This window comes from Leptodactylus fuscus, chromosome 2 (assembly GCF_031893055.1).
Source record: "Leptodactylus fuscus isolate aLepFus1 chromosome 2, aLepFus1.hap2, whole genome shotgun sequence".
Taxonomy (NCBI): domain Eukaryota; kingdom Metazoa; phylum Chordata; class Amphibia; order Anura; family Leptodactylidae; genus Leptodactylus; species Leptodactylus fuscus.
The window spans coordinates 257,056,419-257,075,855 of NC_134266.1; the positions used below are offsets into that span (position 1 = coordinate 257,056,419).

The 19,437-nt window shown below is 45.1% G+C and overlaps 1 protein-coding gene across 7 annotated transcripts in view; it reads right to left on the reverse strand.

Annotated features, from left to right (window-relative positions):
• Nucleotides 1-19,437, reverse strand: part of GRIA4 (glutamate ionotropic receptor AMPA type subunit 4) — a 699,790-nt gene that overhangs the window by 101,708 nt on the left and 578,645 nt on the right. For all 7 annotated transcript variants that reach the window (XM_075266112.1, XM_075266111.1, XM_075266110.1 and 4 more), the window contains 2 exons: nt 17,255-17,439; nt 727-780 (listed from right to left, as the gene is read on the reverse strand). In XM_075266112.1, coding sequence (XP_075122213.1) covers nt 727-780; nt 17,255-17,439 — 239 coding nt within the window. The remainder of the gene's footprint in view (nt 1-726; nt 781-17,254; nt 17,440-19,437) is intronic.

Below are 19,437 nucleotides of genomic sequence, written 5' to 3' on the forward strand. Positions count from 1 at the left end.
CGCACTAGCTGTATGGGGCTGCTTCTAATACACAACATGGAGCAAGAAGCAGAGAGCCAAGTGCTCTTTATAGTCTACGGACGCCATCACTGCAGCTCAGCTCTCTGACTTCAACTGGAGTTCTGCATTATCAATGCCCTGTCCCTTTGCTACTGTCACATGGTCATTAAATAACCCGTGTCTGTCAATGGGTCTATTCACATGGCTCCATTTTGACGGACAAAGATAGTGCGTGCCAATTCTTAAAAAAAAAGAGCCATCCAAAAAAACGGGCATGTGGAAATTCCCAGTGGGGAAAATTTGTCAGTTTTCTGGAATACAAGGCATGAAAAAGTTGCAATTTACTTGTGACTTTTTAAAACCTGCGGGAAAGTGGCGAAGCTATGCAGGGGGCGTAAATTTGGCGTACGACATGGCATAAATTCCCCCCAATACAGGAACAAAGTGAGTATCTCTAACTACGTAAAAATAAACCCTGCGAGCCTTACTTTTGGCAGGTGCTAATTTCCTAGCGATACGTAGGCCTTCGGCACAGAATTGGCGCACACTATGTGAATACATAATGATGATGATAAATGCTCTTTTGATTAGAGATTAATCAGATGCACGAGGAGCGAGGACCGGATGAACGCGCTACTTTTATTTTCCACTGATTTTGCCCCAATTGGAGGAGGAAGATGAAAATAAATAGGCTCTCAGAGCAAATTAATGAACACAAATACTTACGAGGTTTGCAATAATGTAATGATAGCCTTTCACATGTTTCCCAACACTCACAATCTGCAAGGAGAAAAGACATAATATTTTAGCCATACACTCCGCAACACAATTAACACAGGATAAGAACCATAAGAATAGTAGGAAAAGAATATTGTAGGGTGAAACCGATCAGGATGAGAAAGCAAAATTGCATGGTTAATCATACGGTATAGTCTATACGGTCCATTACGACAAGGCGGCCATGCTGGTGGAAAACTTTCTATTTGCAGATTAAGTCTTTATGCGCACATATGTGACAGCTCCATAGACGGCTACACAGCTCTAATGTACCTATAGATTAAACAAAAAAATAATCAAGGTCTAAAGGTCATCATGGTAATAAAAATCGTGACCTCTGTAACACAGCGGCTCTGAATGTGCATCACATTTATGATCTCTCGAGGCTGCCGTATAAGCTTTATTGGTTCGTATGTACTGTATGCTGATGTTCTCCTTCATATACAAACATGGTTTCAGGTGCAGCACACCACACTACAGATACAGCATGTCACACTACAAATGCAACACATCACACTACTGATACAGCACACCACACTACATATACAGCATGTCACACTCCAGATGCAGCACACCATACTAAAAATCTGTAATGGGGCCACTTCCTACCTCTTGCCATTAAAAGAGTGGTATATTTTACATAGCTGAGGGACTTTTGAGCCTCCATCAGGGTCCAGGGGCAGGTGACAACACAGACCCAAGGTTAAAACGGCTTTATTAGTGGCAGAAGGACTCACAGACTTTCTATGTAGGTGGTCAGGGGAGCAGGACTCACAGGCTTTCTATGTAGGTGGTCAGGGGAACAGAACTCACAGGCTTTCTATGTAGGTGGTCAGGGGGAGCAGGACTCACAGGCTTTCTATGTAGGTGGTCAGGGGAACAGGACTCTCAGGCTTTCTATGTAGGTGGTCAGGGGAGCAGGACTCACAGACTTTCTATGTAGGTGGTCAGGGGAGCAGGACTCACAGGCTTTCTCTATGAGTGGGGGGGGAGCAGGACTCACAAACTTTCTCTATGAGTGGGGGGGGGGAGCAGGACTCACAGGCTTTCTATGTAGGTGGTCAGGGGGAGCAGGACTCACAGGCTTTATATGTAAGTGGTCAGGGGAGCAGGACTCACAGGCTTTATATGTAGGTGGTCAGGGGAGCACGACTCACAGGCTTTTTATGTAGGTGGTCAGGGGAGCAGGACTCTCAGGCTTTCTATGTAGGTGGTCAGGGGAGCACGACTCACAGGCTTTTTATGTAGGTGGTCAGGGGAGCAGGACTCACAGGCTTTCTATGTAGGTGATCAGGGGAACAGGACTCACAGGCTTTCTATGTAGGTGATCAGGGGAACAGGATTCACAGGCTTTCTATGTAGGTGGTCATGGGGAACAGGACTCACAGGCTTTCTATGTAGGTGATCAGGGGGAACAGGACTCACAGGCTTTCTATGTAGGTGATCAGGGGAACAGGACTCACAGGCTTTCTATGTAGGTGATCAGGGGAACAGGACTCTCAGGCTTTCTATGTAGGTGGTCAGTGGGAGCTGGACTCACAGACTTTCTATGTAGGTGATCAGGGGAACAGGACTCACAGGCTTTCTATGTAGGTGGTCAGGGGGAGCAGGACTCAGAGGCTTTCTATGTAGGTGGTCAGGGGAGCAGGACTCACAGGCTTTCTATGTAGGTGGTCAGGGGAGCAGGACTCACAGGCTTTCTATGTAGGTGGTCAGGGGAGCAGGACTCACAGACTTTCTATGTAGGTGATCAGGGGAACAGGACTCTCAGGCTTTCTATGTAGGTGGTCAGGGGGAACAGGACTCACAGGCTTTCTATGTAGGTGGTCAGGGGGAACAGGACTCACAGGCTTTCTATGTAGGTGGTCAGGGGGAACAGAACTCACAGGCTTTCTATGTAGGTGATCAGGGGAACAGGACTCTCAGGCTTTCTATGTAGGTGGTCAGGGGGAACAGGACTCACAGGCTTTCTATGTAGGTGGTCAGGGGAACAGGACTCTCAGGCTTTCTATGTAGGTGGTCAGTGGGAGCTGGACTCACAGGCTTTCTATGTAGGTGATCAGGGGAACAGGACTCACAGGCTTTCTATGTAGGTGGTCAGGGGGAGCAGGACTCACAGGCTTTCTATGTAGGTGGTCAGGGGAGCAGGACTCACAGGCTTTCTATGTAGGTGGTCAGGGGAGCAGGACTCACAGGCTTTCTATGTAGGTGGTCAGGGGAGCAGGACTCACAGGCTTTCTATGTAGGTGGTCAGGGGAGCAGGACTCACAGGCTTTCTATGTAGGTGGTCAGGGGAGCAGGACACAGGCTTTCTATGTAGGTGATCAGGGGAACAGGATTCACAGGCTTTCTATGTAGGTGGTCATGGGGAACAGGACTCACAGGCTTTCTATGTAGGTGGTCAGGGGAGCAGGACTCACAGGCTTTCTATGTAGGTGATCAGGGGAACAGGACTCACAGGCTTTCTATGTAGGTGATCAGGGGAACAGGATTCACAGGCTTTCTATGTAGGTGGTCATGGGGAACAGGACTCACAGGCTTTCTATGTAGGTGATCAGGGGAACAGGACTCTCAGGCTTTCTATGTAGGTGGTCAGTGGGAGCTGGACTCACAGGCTTTCTATGTAGGTGATCAGGGGAACAGGACTCACAGGCTTTCTATGTAGGTGGTCAGGGGAGCAGGACTCACAGGCTTTCTATGTAGGTGATCAGGGAAGCAGGACTCACAGGCTTTCTATGTAGGTGGTCAGGGGAGCACGACTCACAGGCTTTCTATGTAGGTGGTCAGGGGAGCAGGACTCACAGGCTTTCTATGTAGGTGATCAGGGGAACAGGACTCACAGGCTTTCTATGTAGGTGATCAGGGGAACAGGATTCACAGGCTTTCTATGTAGGTGGTCATGGGGAACAGGACTCACAGGCTTTCTATGTAGGTGGTCAGGGGAGCAGGACTCTCAGGCTTTCTATGTAGGTGGTCATGGGGAACAGAACTCACAGGCTTTCTATGTAGGTGATCAGGGGAACAGGACTCTCAGGCTTTCTATGTAGGTGGTCAGGGGGAACAGGACTCACAGGCTTTCTATGTAGGTGGTCAGGGGAACAGGACTCTCAGGCTTTCTATGTAGGTGGTCAGTGGGAGCTGGACTCACAGGCTTTCTATGTAGGTGATCAGGGGAACAGGACTCACAGGCTTTCTATGTAGGTGGTCAGGGGGAGCAGGACTCACAGGCTTTCTATGTAGGTGGTCAGGGGAGCAGGACTCACAGGCTTTCTATGTAGGTGGTCAGGGGAGCAGGACTCACAGGCTTTCTATGTAGGTGGTCAGGGGAGCAGGACTCACAGGCTTTCTATGTAGGTGGTCAGGGGAGCAGGACTCACAGGCTTTCTATGTAGGTGGTCATGGGGAACAGGACTCACAGGCTTTCTATGTAGGTGGTCAGGGGAGCAGGACTCACAGGCTTTCTATGTAGGTGATCAGGGGAACAGGACTCACAGGCTTTCTATGTAGGTGATCAGGGGAACAGGATTCACAGGCTTTCTATGTAGGTGGTCATGGGGAACAGGACTCACAGGCTTTCTATGTAGGTGATCAGGGGAACAGGACTCTCAGGCTTTCTATGTAGGTGGTCAGTGGGAGCTGGACTCACAGGCTTTCTATGTAGGTGATCAGGGGAACAGGACTCACAGGCTTTCTATGTAGGTGGTCAGGGGAGCAGGACTCACAGGCTTTCTATGTAGGTGATCAGGGAAGCAGGACTCACAGGCTTTCTATGTAGGTGGTCAGGGGAGCACGACTCACAGGCTTTCTATGTAGGTGGTCAGGGGAGCAGGACTCACAGGCTTTCTATGTAGGTGATCAGGGGAACAGGACTCACAGGCTTTCTATGTAGGTGATCAGGGGAACAGGATTCACAGGCTTTCTATGTAGGTGGTCATGGGGAACAGGACTCACAGGCTTTCTATGTAGGTGGTCAGGGGAGCAGGACTCACAGGCTTTCTATGTAGGTGATCAGGGGAACAGGACTCACAGGCTTTCTATGTAGGTGATCAGGGGAACAGGATTCACAGGCTTTCTATGTAGGTGGTCATGGGGAACAGGACTCACAGGCTTTCTATGTAGGTGATCAGGGGAACAGGACTCTCAGGCTTTCTATGTAGGTGGTCAGTGGGAGCTGGACTCACAGGCTTTCTATGTAGGTGATCAGGGGAACAGGACTCACAGGCTTTCTATGTAGGTGGTCAGGGGGAGCAGGACTCAGAGGCTTTCTATGTAGGTGGTCAGGGGAGCAGGACTCACAGGCTTTCTATGTAGGTGGTCAGGGGAGCAGGACTCACAGGCTTTCTATGTAGGTGGTCAGGGGAGCAGGACTCACAGACTTTCTATGTAGGTGATCAGGGGAACAGGACTCTCAGGCTTTCTATGTAGGTGGTCAGGGGGAACAGGACTCACAGGCTTTCTATGTAGGTGGTCAGGGGGAACAGGACTCACAGGCTTTCTATGTAGGTGGTCAGGGGGAACAGAACTCACAGGCTTTCTATGTAGGTGATCAGGGGAACAGGACTCTCAGGCTTTCTATGTAGGTGGTCAGGGGGAACAGGACTCACAGGCTTTCTATGTAGGTGATCAGGGAACAGGACTCTCAGGCTTTCTATGTAGGTGGTCAGTGGGAGCTGGACTCACAGGCTTTCTATGTAGGTGATCAGGGGAACAGGACTCACAGGCTTTCTATGTAGGTGGTCAGGGGAGCAGGACTCACAGGCTTTCTATGTAGGTGGTCAGGGGAGCAGGACTCACAGGCTTTCTATGTAGGTGGTCAGGGGAGCAGGACTCACAGGCTTTCTATGTAGGTGGTCAGGGGAGCAGGACACAGGCTTTCTATGTAGGTGGTCAGGGGAGCAGGACTCACAGGCTTTCTATGTAGGTGGTCAGGGGAGCAGGACTCACAGGCTTTCTATGTAGGTGGTCAGGAGAGCAGGACTCACAGGCTTTCTATGTAGGTGGTCAGGGGAGCAGGACACAGGCTTTCTATGTAGGTGGTCAGGGGAGCAGGACTCACAGGCTTTCTATGTAGGTGGTCAGGGGAGCAGGACTCACAGGCTTTCTATGTAGGTGGTCAGGAGAGCAGGACTCACAGGCTTTCTATGTAGGTGGTCAGGGGAGCAGGACTCACAGGCTTTCTATGTAGGTGGTCAGGGGAGCAGGACTCACAGGATTTCTATGTAGGTGGTCAGGGGAGCAGGACTCACAGGCTTTCTATGTAGGTGATCAGGGAAGCAGGACTCACAGGCTTTCTATGTAGGTGGTCAGGGGAGCAGGACTCACAGGCTTTCTATGTAGGTGGTCAGGGGAGCAGGACTCACAGGCTTTCTATGTAGGTGGTCAGGGGAGCAGGACTCACAGGCTTTCTATGTAGGTGGTCAGGGGAGCAGGACTCATAGGCTTTCTATGTAGGTGATCAGGGAAGCAGGACTCACAGGCTTTCTATGTTGGTGGTCAGGGGAGCAGGACTCACAGGCTTTCTATGTAGGTGGTCAGGGGAGCAGGACTCACAGGCTTTCTATGTAGGTGGTCAGGGGAGCAGGACTCACAGGCTTTCTATGTACGTGGTCAGGGGAGCAGGACTCACAGGCCTTCTATGTAGTTGGTCAGGAGAGCAGGACTCACAGTCTTTCTATGTAGGTGATCAGGGGAGCTGGACTCACAGGCTTTATACTGTATGTAGGTGGTCAGGGGGAGCAGGACTCTCAGGCTTTCTTTATAAGTCCTGACAGCTTTCATAACAAAATACTGGATCATATTATACAAATCTACAGATTCATGAGCTCAATATCTTCTGCTCTGTCCTATAGTATGCAGCCTTCAGCTAGGACAATACATGTGTCAACATCTCCTTATTAAAATGTGACTTTGTTCTGGCTGTATAAAACTGAATTGGTGCCTAAAAGCATACTGCAGTGGTCAGTGGCTAGTACATCAAACTACTGTTTCTTTAAATGTCAGACCCCCCCACTATACCAATATAAAAACTGGATGCATGTTATGTTTTGGATGCCATAGTGGTGCAAAGAACTGCATCGTATATCTGCAATATTATATGCTTCATATCATTCTTCTCCATTCACCATTCATCTACTCCCAGTTTTTCTGGTTGTAACACCTATACGTACATTCCACTTTATTGCCGACAGAATGTCAAGGCAAATCATGGAACTCTATAGAAACGAAAACCAAAACCAGTCAATACCTAAAAATTGTAGGGCCTACTTTCCTATAGATCTAAAGCCTGAGGCTGCACTACCGAAAGATTTTAATAACATGATGATGAACTCAGGAGCCCTAATAACCTTTTTGGAAATATTTTTTTTTCTTAGCCCAGACAACCCCATTAAGTTTTATTTTACGGCTAGAGGAAGACATTTGTGCTAATCATACTCGGCTTCAGAATACTAATCACAATCTCTCCCTGCACCGGCTTCCTATTATAAGCCCTGTGCTGCATGCTGCGATGGCTGATTATTAATGCATACAGCATGCTTGCTTGGTTGCATCTATGGCTAAGCGGAAAAAAGTACAGACATCAAAGAATAAAATCATTTGTAAGGGAAGAATCAGCAAAGAGCAGCGAAAACGTCTTTATGGTTTTCTTTTTCCGAAGCCAAAAAAAAAAAATACTGATAAAATCTGTCAAAATAAAACAGTTCCTTTAACTCCTGGTTTTCTCCATATTGAAATACATGAAAATGGGAGGAACTTCTCTAAAGGGTGTGGCTTGGTTTTGCTTGGTGCTAATGCAAGCAGAGAAGTTGAAGGATTTTATGAAGGGAATCTGTTGGAGCTTTTGGATCATCAAACCACCCGCATGTCCTTATGGACCATCCGCATGTTCTTATGAACCACCTGCATGTCCTTATGGACCACTTGCATGTCCTTATGGACCACCCACATGTCCTTATGGACCACCTGCATGTCCTTATGGACCACCAGCATGTCCTTATGGACCACTTGAATGTCCTTATGGACCACCCGCATGTCCTTATGGACCACCAGCATGTTCTTATGGACCACCAGCATGTCCTTATGGGCCACTTGCATGTCCTTATGGATCACCAGCATGTCCTTATGGACGACCTGCATGTCCTTATGGACCATCAGCATGTCCTTATGGACCACCAACATGTTCTTATGGACCACTTGCATGTCCTTATGGACCACTTGCATGTCCTTATGGACCACCAGCATGTCCTTATGAACGACCTGCATGTCCTTATGGACCATAAGCATGTCCTTATGGACCACCAACATGTTCTTATGGACCACTTGCATGTCCTTATGGACCACCAGCATGTCCTTATGAACGACCTGCATGTCCTTATGGACCATAAGCATGTCCTTATGGACCACCAACATGTTCTTATGGACCACTTGCATGTCCTTATGGACCACCCCCATGTCCTTATGGTTCACTTGCATGTCCTTATGGACCACCCGCATGTCCTTATGGACCACCCGCATGTCCTTATGGACCACCAGCATGTCCTTATGGACCACCAGCATGTTCTTACCATCCCTGGACTTATATTTACTAAAATATGCGCTTCTGGAGAATAAACATTTCTACATTGAAGTTTTGTCAGTATACCTGGATCTCACCGCACATGTGTCGCATATTAAGCACATGCACTATGAAGCTGGGATGTAACGTCTACTATATTGGAGAAATATGTATGCACTGGGAGCACCAATGTCTGATAAGGCTAGGTTAACACCAGGGCCTGGTTTCCATCTCCGTTCCCCTCTCCGCAAGCGGAAGTTTTCTCTCTGCATTTTTCAGGTGGAAACCCGACAGATGCCATTAGAGACTATGGGGTCCGCAGGCTTTGTGGCTAAGGCCCGGTTCACATCTGCGTTTGGGAGTTCTGTTTCCCTCTCCGCGCAAAAAATATGGTGAGAAAAGTCCTACAAGCAGAAACCACATGGACTCCATTATAGTTTATGGGGTCCTTTGTTTTCCTAAGGTGACACTTTTTGATGTAGATTAGGTTTCCATTCAGGGGGTCTCCAAGTGGACCCCGAATGGAAACTGGGCCTAACTTCTTTTTAAGTGGATTGGGGTTTTTTTTTTTTTCGAGCCCCCAAGCAGACCTGAATAATGGAAACCCAAACGGATAAAAAGATGAGGCTCATCTTTCTGTATTAAGGGGACTTTTTAAGCAACCCCAGGGCAGACCGACATTGGAACACTAAACTACTGGTGCCCTTCGACAACAAACTTTTTGGATTCAGGTGTATCAAAATTCAATGATTTAAAACTTTGTTCAATAATCAAATAGAAACAAGGCCCTGACAAGATTGGTGTTGGAGAGTCCGATAAAAATAAAAGACACCATGGAGGAACCCAATGGACCCCATTATGGGGTAAATAGATTTCAGTGCCAGTGGTGTTCATTATTAATGACATGGCCAAGTCACAGAATACGGAGAGCCCTGAGGGACCTTAGAACACCACAGGGATGGAAAATGCTCATTTTTAGTTACATAACACAACCTGCAAATAGTTTTGCTCTGAAACAGTCCTGTAGATAACACAGGGGTCCATTTCGTTGTGACCTCTTACATTTTCGGTTGACAGGCAACACAATGGAGGGTTTTACACAGAATGTGAAGCTTAGTATTTCTTATCTTCTCATGCAGACAGACCAGGGGATGGGGCTCCTTCTGCAGCCAGTTGCCTTGCAGGGGCCAAAGAAATGGCCGATCTCTTAGGACAAAAATAGAAAATTCTTTATATCTTTCTCAGTTTTGATTGTAATGTGTGACAGGATAAGATCAGTAGAGATATGGAAAGTAATGGAAAAAAAATTCTGAGATTTTTTTTTTGTGTGTGTATTTTCTACAGCTCCTTAAACTAATCTCATAGGCTAAGGCCCCACGTTGCGGAAATGCAGCTTTTTTTGGTGCAGATTTTGTTGAGTTTTTTTGAGCCAAAGCCAGGAGTGGTTGAGCAGAAGGGAGAAGTATTAGAACTTCCTATATATTCCCCATTCCTTTTTCTTGGCTTTGGCTCAAAAAACCGCAACAAAATCTGCAAGAAAAAAGCAGAGTTTCCACAACATGGAGCCTCAGCCTTAACAAGCCGATATGGATTCGGTAGGCCAAATCACCAACTCTGATTTCTCCATTTTTACACAGTCCACCTCCTGAACCAGCGCCGGCTGTAGTAAATATTCTCTAATTTATTAACCCCTTCCCACCACAGCCACTTTGTTTTCTACTCTCCGCCTTCCAAAAGTCATAATGATTTTATTTTTCTATTCACAGAGCTGTATGAGGGCTTAATTTTTGTGGGACAAATTGTGCTTTAAAAAGTTACCATTTACTATTCTGTAGGATGTACTTGGGAGCTGGAAAAAAGATCAGTATGGGGTGGAATTAGAGAAAAAGTGTTTTTGTGCGACTTTGTTAAGGGCTTAGTTTTTAGGGCATTACTATGCAGCCAAAATTACATGTCAACTGTATTCTGTGGGTCAGTAAGATTATGGCGATAACAAATTTATACAGTTTTGACTTGTGATATTTATGCTTGCTCCATAGACTGCAATACTCAATAGACATATGTATTAATTGTTAAGACAGGTCTGGGAATCTTCACAAGGCTCCAGGCTGACATGAGAATGGGACAGCTCAATCATTTTGAAAGCCATATTGGAAGAGGAAGTGACTGGGGCGTTGGGGACACCACAACTAAGAGGGCCCCTTCACACGGCGTAAGCGCTCGGCTCATTCCGAGCCGTACACGCGAGCGCTTCTAAACACTTCCCATTCACTTCAATGGGAGCGCTCGTAAAGCCGGCTTTACGAGCGCTCCCATTAAAGTGAATGGGAAGTGTTTAGAAGCGCTCGCGTGTATGGCTCGGAATGAGCCGAGTGCTTACGCCGTGTGAAGGGGCCCTAACTCTAGCCAAAATTGGTTCTATCTCCAACTCCACAGCTCTGCAGCTGACAACAGCTCTTACATACACAACAACAGTCCATATTTAGGCCCCACGTTGAATATTTTGTTGCGTTTTTTGAGCAAAAACCAGGAGTGGATTGAGCATAAGGTAGAAGTATAAGAACTTCTTATACTGTATATTTCCATTCCATTCCATTCCATTTGTAGTCATTCTTGGCTTTGACTCAAAAATCAAAGCAAAATCTGCAACAAAAATAGCTGCGTTTTGGCAACGTGGGGCCCTAGCTTTAAGGAAAATTTCCATAGTGTACTAATGAATGATCAGTTTGCACATTACGTAGAGCGGCCACCATTGACTTTGAAAGGGAAACAGAAATCACAAACAAATTCTTCGGTGAAGACCACATCTGTAATTTCATGAAAAGGACCTCTAAAGGAACAGGGATTCCCAGAGTGGAACTTAAATGTCCGAATTTGGGGCACTGAAGTGTGTATTTATGGTCCAAAGTTTTCCAGTTAATAGACTTCTAATTACACGATTAGCATAAATGCCATCATTAAGCGGCATAGCGGTGCCCTTCTAATTTTACCATGGTGGTCCCAGGTCATTGTGGTTCTACGGTCCCTGTCTCTATGGCATAATTTTTCTTCAATGACCCTTAGCTTTCTCATAACCCATTCATCTATCTCAATATCTTGGTAGGACTGCAGGTAATTTACTCCAAGTGTCAGATGTTTATGTTACCAAGTCCACGGCACTAAATCAAAGTCAAGTGTGGCAATTATGACATGTCCTAGGAGGCTCACAAAGCCGTAACAAGCGCACTGTGCACCAGGAGATATTACCTTAAAATGAAACCGAAGTGCTTACCACCTATAAAAATGTCACTTATGTTCCACTTCCCTCTAACATCTCTATGATAGATTAGCTGCCAAAATTCTTAATATTGCTTAATATCTTGAGGGCTCCTTGAGGCAGATACATCAACAAGGTTTCGTAGATATTAGAAAGCCTTTCATAGAGCATGGTAGAAGTTACAATTTGATGGCTCAATTCTGTACAAAAAAAATTTAGATCTCATGCATATGGCGACACTACGGCTCTGTGCAAGGTTTATGAAATCTATAGGACCAAATGATGGTTGTTCGTCCCCCCAACTATAAATACTGGTACTTATCTGGTTAGTCTGGTCACCTACTGGGTGTCCCAGTGAGTGGTTATTGGGGGCAAACATCCATCTATGGTGATAAGGTGCCGCAAGGACTGTAGTCTGCAGATGGCCATAAATGGTGTGGTGGGAAGGTTGGAGGCCAGATGAATGTAGCTCCGAGAACCATCTTGGCCAGAAATTCTGGGCAGCTTAATTCTGGCTACCATGGGTGGTGGGTATAGTAGTGGGAACGAACCTTACAGTTTGTGTGTCATGGAGATGTAGAAGGGTGAAATTTGGTCCTTTGCCACTATTCATTTGGTATTACCTATTCGAAAAATGGTGGGGCATCTATGAAGTGTACTTTTTCACAAAAATTAAGAACAGACAAAAGACTCTGCTCACATCTGAAGGCTTTGTTAGCAGATACTTGTTGTAAAAAAAATAGCATAGCATGCAGGGACCTATGCAACGGGACAGTAACGGTTAAAACTGACCCTTGAAGTTGCCCTTCCTCTTCAACTTGTGATGGACACCACTGCCACTCTCTTGCTACAATGAGATGAGGTGATAATGAAGATTCATTATCAATCATCGATCTTGTGGTTTGCATTGGAAGGTTCTCTTGTCTCCAGATGTCACAAGAAGAAGTTACCAACACGCTGATTCCCACCAAGAACTCACAACTCTGATGAGGTAGGTTAGTGTAAAAGGAGAAACAGGTTACGGTGCGGGGTGTAGGGTGGTGTGATGTGGAGGGTTAGATGGGTGGATGGACCCTCTTTCCACTAGGTATGCCCCCGACAGCATAGACACCATGTAGGAAGTCTATGGACCCCCTTATTAGCCAATGGAGTCCATAAACCTTGACAGATGTGATCACAGTCTATAGCAGCTATCTTCAGCTCCCATATGGCTCATCCAACGCCATCGTGCCAGAAGGTCCTCCCCTATCTTTTTGACTAGACCTTTATTTCTTACTACGCACAGACTCCCATTATTACTTCTATATTACAGTTGAGTGTGACGTATGAAATGTGTGAATTTTTGGTTTACTTTTTCACTTTACAAAAGGATGTGTAGCTCTGTTGAAATCAGACGGAGAAGGAAGTAGCTAGCTTCTCCACCTCATTGGGTTCCAATAGAAAACGACATGAATTACACCCTCAGACAAACTAATATACAAATGGAGCAACTTGAGACAAATATATCGACGTATTACAGGATCTGCCAGAATTTATTTTTTTCTCCGATCGTACCCTTTAATTCACACCATAGAAGCGAAGGGGTTAAATTACGCTTTTTACCTCTGCAAATCTAAGACTAGTAATATAGAACCTAGGCTATAAAGCATTTGACACCCCTATCGTTGCCAACCTCAGATGTTTCACCTTCATACAGTGACGGGAATCGTTGATCATTGCCACTAGATGGAGATCACTTGCCGCACAAGTCATCTTACATCGAAAAGAACATTGAGCATAGAAACATAAAAAAAGGCACGATAACAAAATGTAGCGTTTCATTGCAAGCTTTTATCCGCAGTAAAATCAGCACAGCTTTGGAGGCAATGGCACAGATAAGGCAGGGAGTGTCCTATAAATTTTACACAGTGCAGAGATTGAGATTCTACCCATTGGAGGATTTCGAACCATTTGCATGTTTTTATGCAATAATAATAATATGAAAAAAATCAATGCTTTACTTTAATCTTTAGCAACCTTCAGGGAAAGATCTATCTGAGCCTCCCAGACATTCAACATCCTCTGAAGACATGGGGAAAAAGAGAGATCGAGAAAAGAACGGTCTTTATTTGACTTTCGAGAGATGATTTTTAATATAAAAATATCAACAAGACACCTTCACAAATAAAAAAATAAAAAATAAAATGAAATAAAAACATATGCATACCTTAGACTGTCATTGAGATGAGCGTCTTAAAGGAGAATACCAGACTTATTGGATTATCTATGTCTTTCTGCAAGCCCCATATAAGTAGACTCCTGGAGGTCCATCCCCCAGGACCGCCGCTGTTCATGAGACCATCCCCGCCGGCGCCTACACTCGCTGTATTCTCCAGGTGAAACAGCCTGTGAATGCGCTGGAGAGGGTGAGTATCTTGCCAATGATGGGGGGGTTCTGGGACCGATGTCATGAAGGCTGTTCTACTGGATGGAGGGGGCTGCAACCACTTTAGTTAACCCTTACCCCTACTGCTTTTGAAATCACTCACCGGTTTGGTTCCATTGGTAAGGACGGTGGACTTTACCATACACAAATGACTGAACTACTAGACATATACATACCTTAAAAGTTTTTGGGATGCTACATCATAGTTGTAATAGATCTTGAACAGGTAACATTCCCATGAGATTTCAAAGAAGTAGGTGGTCCTCAACTACAATTCCCACCAGGCCCTGACAACTGCCTGCTGAAAGTCGTACAGTAGAGCTGGAGTGTCACAGCCCAGAAGCCTGGGATTTGGTCCATACATTGAAGGTCTAAACCACATGATATTTAGTAGTATAATGAAAAATATTATTAATATAAACCATATATGATCAAACTTGATGTGTCGAACCATTCTCAGGCAATTTGTTTGAAGGTCCCACCAGAAGGAACATACAGAAGCATGCAACGTTCCACCAAGCAGGACCAATGGCTTCAAAAGATATTTGGTATCAAGACAGGACACTTACAGTAAAACTGCCCCAAACAATGGTATAAATTACCTTTCAATGTTAAGATGATATTAAGGGATGGGGGGACAAATGTGTCCTGCCTTATCTTTCTCTTGGATCGAGATATCCAAAGATGAGTTGTGCAAGATGACCCCATGTTCATTGTAGTTTCCCATCGGCACAAAATAGAAAAGCCGTAGGGAAACTGATGCCGGACTATTCTGTCGTCACTTTCCCTACGTCTTTTCTGCGCCACACTGGACAGAAACATACATGCGTATGTGAAGAGTTTTTTTCAGATCTTTGACACTCATCTTGGGAGGTCTTAAAAAGGACCTTTTATGTCCTCAGGCACATGCAGTTTTATATACCGATAGAAAGCCGACAGTGCACTTTGCCCCGACGCTGTAGATATCGGTGCCATTACCGATCTTTGCCAATTGTCAGAAGGGCGTTCCTGACAGTCTAGTCCATAGCCCTGTACTGTCAGCGGAGGGCGTTCCTTACCACCCAGCGATGGCACTGAGCTGAAGAACGCCCCCCGCCTCCAGTACTAACCTATGGATGAGTACATTGAGAAGGGGCATTCCTCAGAGCGCAGCTTTCAGGAACACTCTTCTGAAAGTGGAAGAGAACAGCGACGTTATAATGGCACTGATATCTCCATCCCCGGGGCACATAACGGGAAAGCCGACTGAATTCAGTGCACTGTTGGCTTTCTAGTGGTATATAAAACCACAAATGCATGAGGACATGAAAGGTCCTCTTTAAGTCAAGAGGAAAGACAAAAAAAATCCAGCAAACTATTGCCCACAAAGTGCCCCAAAACATTCATTATTACTTGTGAGCTACTAAAAATCACCCATGTAGCTTCGGCCAAAAGGTCCAAAGAGGTGTTCCAGACATTCACAGCAACAAAATAACCGTAAAGATAGAAGAACAAGACACAGCGAGCTGCAGCTATAGAAATGAGCGTGTCTATATGCGATTGATCTTGGCATGTTTGTTGTGATTTATGTAGACGGAGACAAATTAGGTAATTTACCAGAGTACTTGCTTCTATCTGCTCCCATGTCATCCAAAGTGTGTCGCTGAGATCAGTCATTTAAATACAGTGAGCAACGTACATCATGAAGGACAAGTCACCCTCTCCAAACATAACATTGCATTTCAATTTCCACAAAGAGCTGAATTTTACTTTTGACAATAGTGCAATTTTTTGTATTTATCTATATACGCCTTCGGCGCAGATGTACGTAACTCTCGTAAGGTGATGTGCAGGATGTAAAAAAATGGCTACTTTTTCCATAAACTGGGCCGCACCATTTCAATTTGTAGGTCCACTTGATTCATTGGGAGAAGTCTCTCAGGACGGCCTTCCACTTCTCAAACATCGATGGTCTACTTGTTTTTCCATTTGCCATAAATGAACTTCATTGTAATAAAAAGTCAGCAGTGTATATTGACTTGGAGACTCTCACCCATGGCCAGATCTGTTTTTCAGATTCAGTTCCCCAGGTACAGACCCTAAGCAGACATCGGACTGTTTTTTGGAAAAAGTAATCCCTATTTTTACTAATTGTGAAAAACTGGAGTACTAATCCAAATTTGCAGAAAGGAAGATATGATAAGGTCAGATGGGAGCTGAGGTGCAGTTTCGGAAATCCGTACACTGTCGTAGGCACCAGGAACTGCAGATCTGCTGAAAGCTACTTCATACATGGCTTCTAGTTTTTGAAAAAGTTGAACGAAACGGAATATGGATTTTCAGACTATGACCGATCTGATATCGGATAGGTCATGAGTATCCAAATTTGGTGGATTGTGGACAATTTTTCATGACACCAGTTCAACACAATATCACGACATGCCAACAAAACTCTTAAGAGGGTGCAAATCACAAGCCAAAGAATGGGTAGCCACATAGACATCTACAGCACAACAACAAAACAGTATTGTCTTAAGAAGCTCCCTATCTTCTGACACAGATATCTGGACTTGGATAGGTGAAGCAAAACAGATCTGGCCATGGGTGGGAGTCTCCAAATCCATATACACTCCTGACTTTTTATTACAATGAAGTTCATTTATAGCAAATGGAAATACAAGTAGACCATCGGTGTTTGAGAAGTGGTGGGCCGTCCTGAGAGACTTCTCCCAATCACTGCAAGAATGGCCCAAGATGTCTCCCCTTGAACGCTTACACCGGCAGACCATCTCATTCACATAAGACGACTTCGAAGCTTCGGGAGATGTACCCATTCATGGAAAGAGCAGCTACTTCATTGTGCTAATAGGTTGGACCAACACTGATCAAACACGGATGATCTATTCATCACCCCATAAAAGGGGATGTCTAAAGATCCAAACGGAAGAGGTGATAACTGTCTTCAATACCTAAATCTCCCCAAAAAACTTGTAATCCCGCACAAACTCTGGGTAAAAATAATATTTCTCTCAAAACACATTCTTCTGCATATTTTTAGCTTTACATATAAATGAAGCACGTCAATGATAATTGCCTATAACTAAAATCATAAAAACTACCGAAAACCACCGCAACGTTAGCCAAGAAAGCTTCCGTAAAAGCTCCGGTGATTGGCGTTCCCTTTGTGTTATACAGTTGACCACAATTCATTTTGCAATTATTATTTTTGCTCTCATTATCCTAAGTGGATGGGATGAATGGTTACCTGTTCCAGAATATTCTGAAGCCTTTCCACTTCACAGTCTATTACAAACTTATTTTCTTGTCTCCGATCCAGGTCTTCTAGAAGACGTCTGTAGCTGGCATCATTGAAATTTTCCACACATATTGCACTAACTTGCCAACCGTTTTGTCCAGCCTTCTCCATAATTGCCTGAAGTATGGAATATCCTAAAAAAAAACCACACAAAGCGAGTCAATAATTTAGTCAGACTTCATATACGTTCCGTTTCAATAAACTACTGTAACTAACCAGTCGGTGCCAAGTCATTTCAATGGCAATGAGATCTCTGACTTCAAATAAACGTATTGGGCCTCATTTATCAGAATTGTCTAAGGACTTGTTAACTCTTCCGGAGCACGTGGTAGGCTCCCAAAAACAAGGGGGGTCCCACATCTGAGGGGTTAGCGGGTTTTTTTATAGGTGACTTGGACACATGGAAAATGGGGCATGCCTACGAACATTTGTTGCCCATGTCAAAAGAAAGGGGTTTAGATATGACCTGTGAACCACTATCTAAATGTTGGCAAGTATGGACCTGCTTCAAGCAAACGTGTTTGGTTCATAAAATACGGATCATAGGTTGGCCATATTTCCTTGACTGACCAATGAGCAGGGACTCAGACGCCAAACAACGTAGCTGTTGTGAGAGAGTGAAGGGTGTGGTGTGGGAAGACAGATATATTCCAGCTAGGCAGCTAAAGGGTGTTTGGTAAGGCACACCAGGGAGGTCAGCTGTGTAATAAAGGCCTGATATAGTCTGTGTGTGAGGACTAGGAGTTGACCTTTCCAGAACGAACCTACAAAGCAGGTACTGTGCCATCCGTTGTTGTTGCCAAGGCAAGAGTCTGGTAGCCAGACTCCTGTATAGTCAGGGGAAAGTTTCCTTATATTTAGTTAGTTCTCAGCCGAGAAGGGTTTTGTTTTGGTTATTTGTACTTTTGCAAAGGCAGTTAATGCACAACAAGTGAATAAAGCCTGAACTTGTGTGCAACCCAGTGTCTGTGTCCCTGTTTCCTGCACTGCTACCGAGCATCTACCTGAGCGGTTCCCCACACTGTCTATAATAATAGGAGTCCCGGCCTCCCCACCAGTCTGCTACCCTGCACCATCATCATGTTAATCGCAATTCTATATTTCTTATATTACATAATATAATAATTCTTAGTTATTCTTAGCAATATAGTGATTCCTATTATTTCTAGGTAATATAATCATTCTTAGATGTTCTTAGAAATTCTTAGTAGCTCTTCATAATATGGTAATTCTTAGTAATATAGCAATTCTCATTATTTCTTAGTAAGATAATAATTTGTATTATTTCTTAGTCCTATAGTAATTTTCAAAAGTTCCTATACAGGGTGGGTGATGAGTATGGATACACCCAGATAAAATGGAAGCAGTTTCTGATATCACCTTACCATTGAGGCCGGGTGATGTCCATGGCGGCCATCTGAAAAGTCACCATTTTGGATTCAATCTGGCTGTATATATACTTATGGCCAGTGGTATAACTACCGCCATAGCAGCAGAGGCAGCTGCCACAGGGCCCGGGACATTAGGGGCCCGGTGACAGCCGCTACCGCTGCTATCATTATACTCGGGGGTCTTTTCGGACCCCCGAGCATAATGATTGGCGGACCGGGAGAGGTAAGAAACATAAAAAACACTGTTACTTACCTCTCCATGATCCGTGCAGACTTCGGCCTAGTCGTCTGACGTCTCATGACCCCGGCCTGCGTCCCGGGTCACGTGACGTCTGACGTCATTGAAGATCGACTACTTCGGAGGCCGACAGCGTAGGAGACGGGAGATAGGTGAGTAACAGAGTTTTTTTTATGTTTTTCTCCCCCTGGGTCTCTGATTATTATACTCTGGGGTCTGAAAAGATCCCAGAGTATAATAATTGTTTATGGGTGTCCACAGTGGGCCATAATACTGTGTGCAGGAGCCACTTTGGGGGATAATACTGTGTGCAGGGGCCACTATGGGGTACAATACTGTGTGCAGGGGCCACTATGGGACATAATACTGTGTGCAGGGGCCACTATGGGGTATAATGCTGTGTGGAGGGGCCACTATGGCAGATAATACTGTGTGCAGGGGCCACTATGGGGAATAATACTGTGTGCAGGCGCTACTATGGGGGATAATACTGTGTGAAGGGG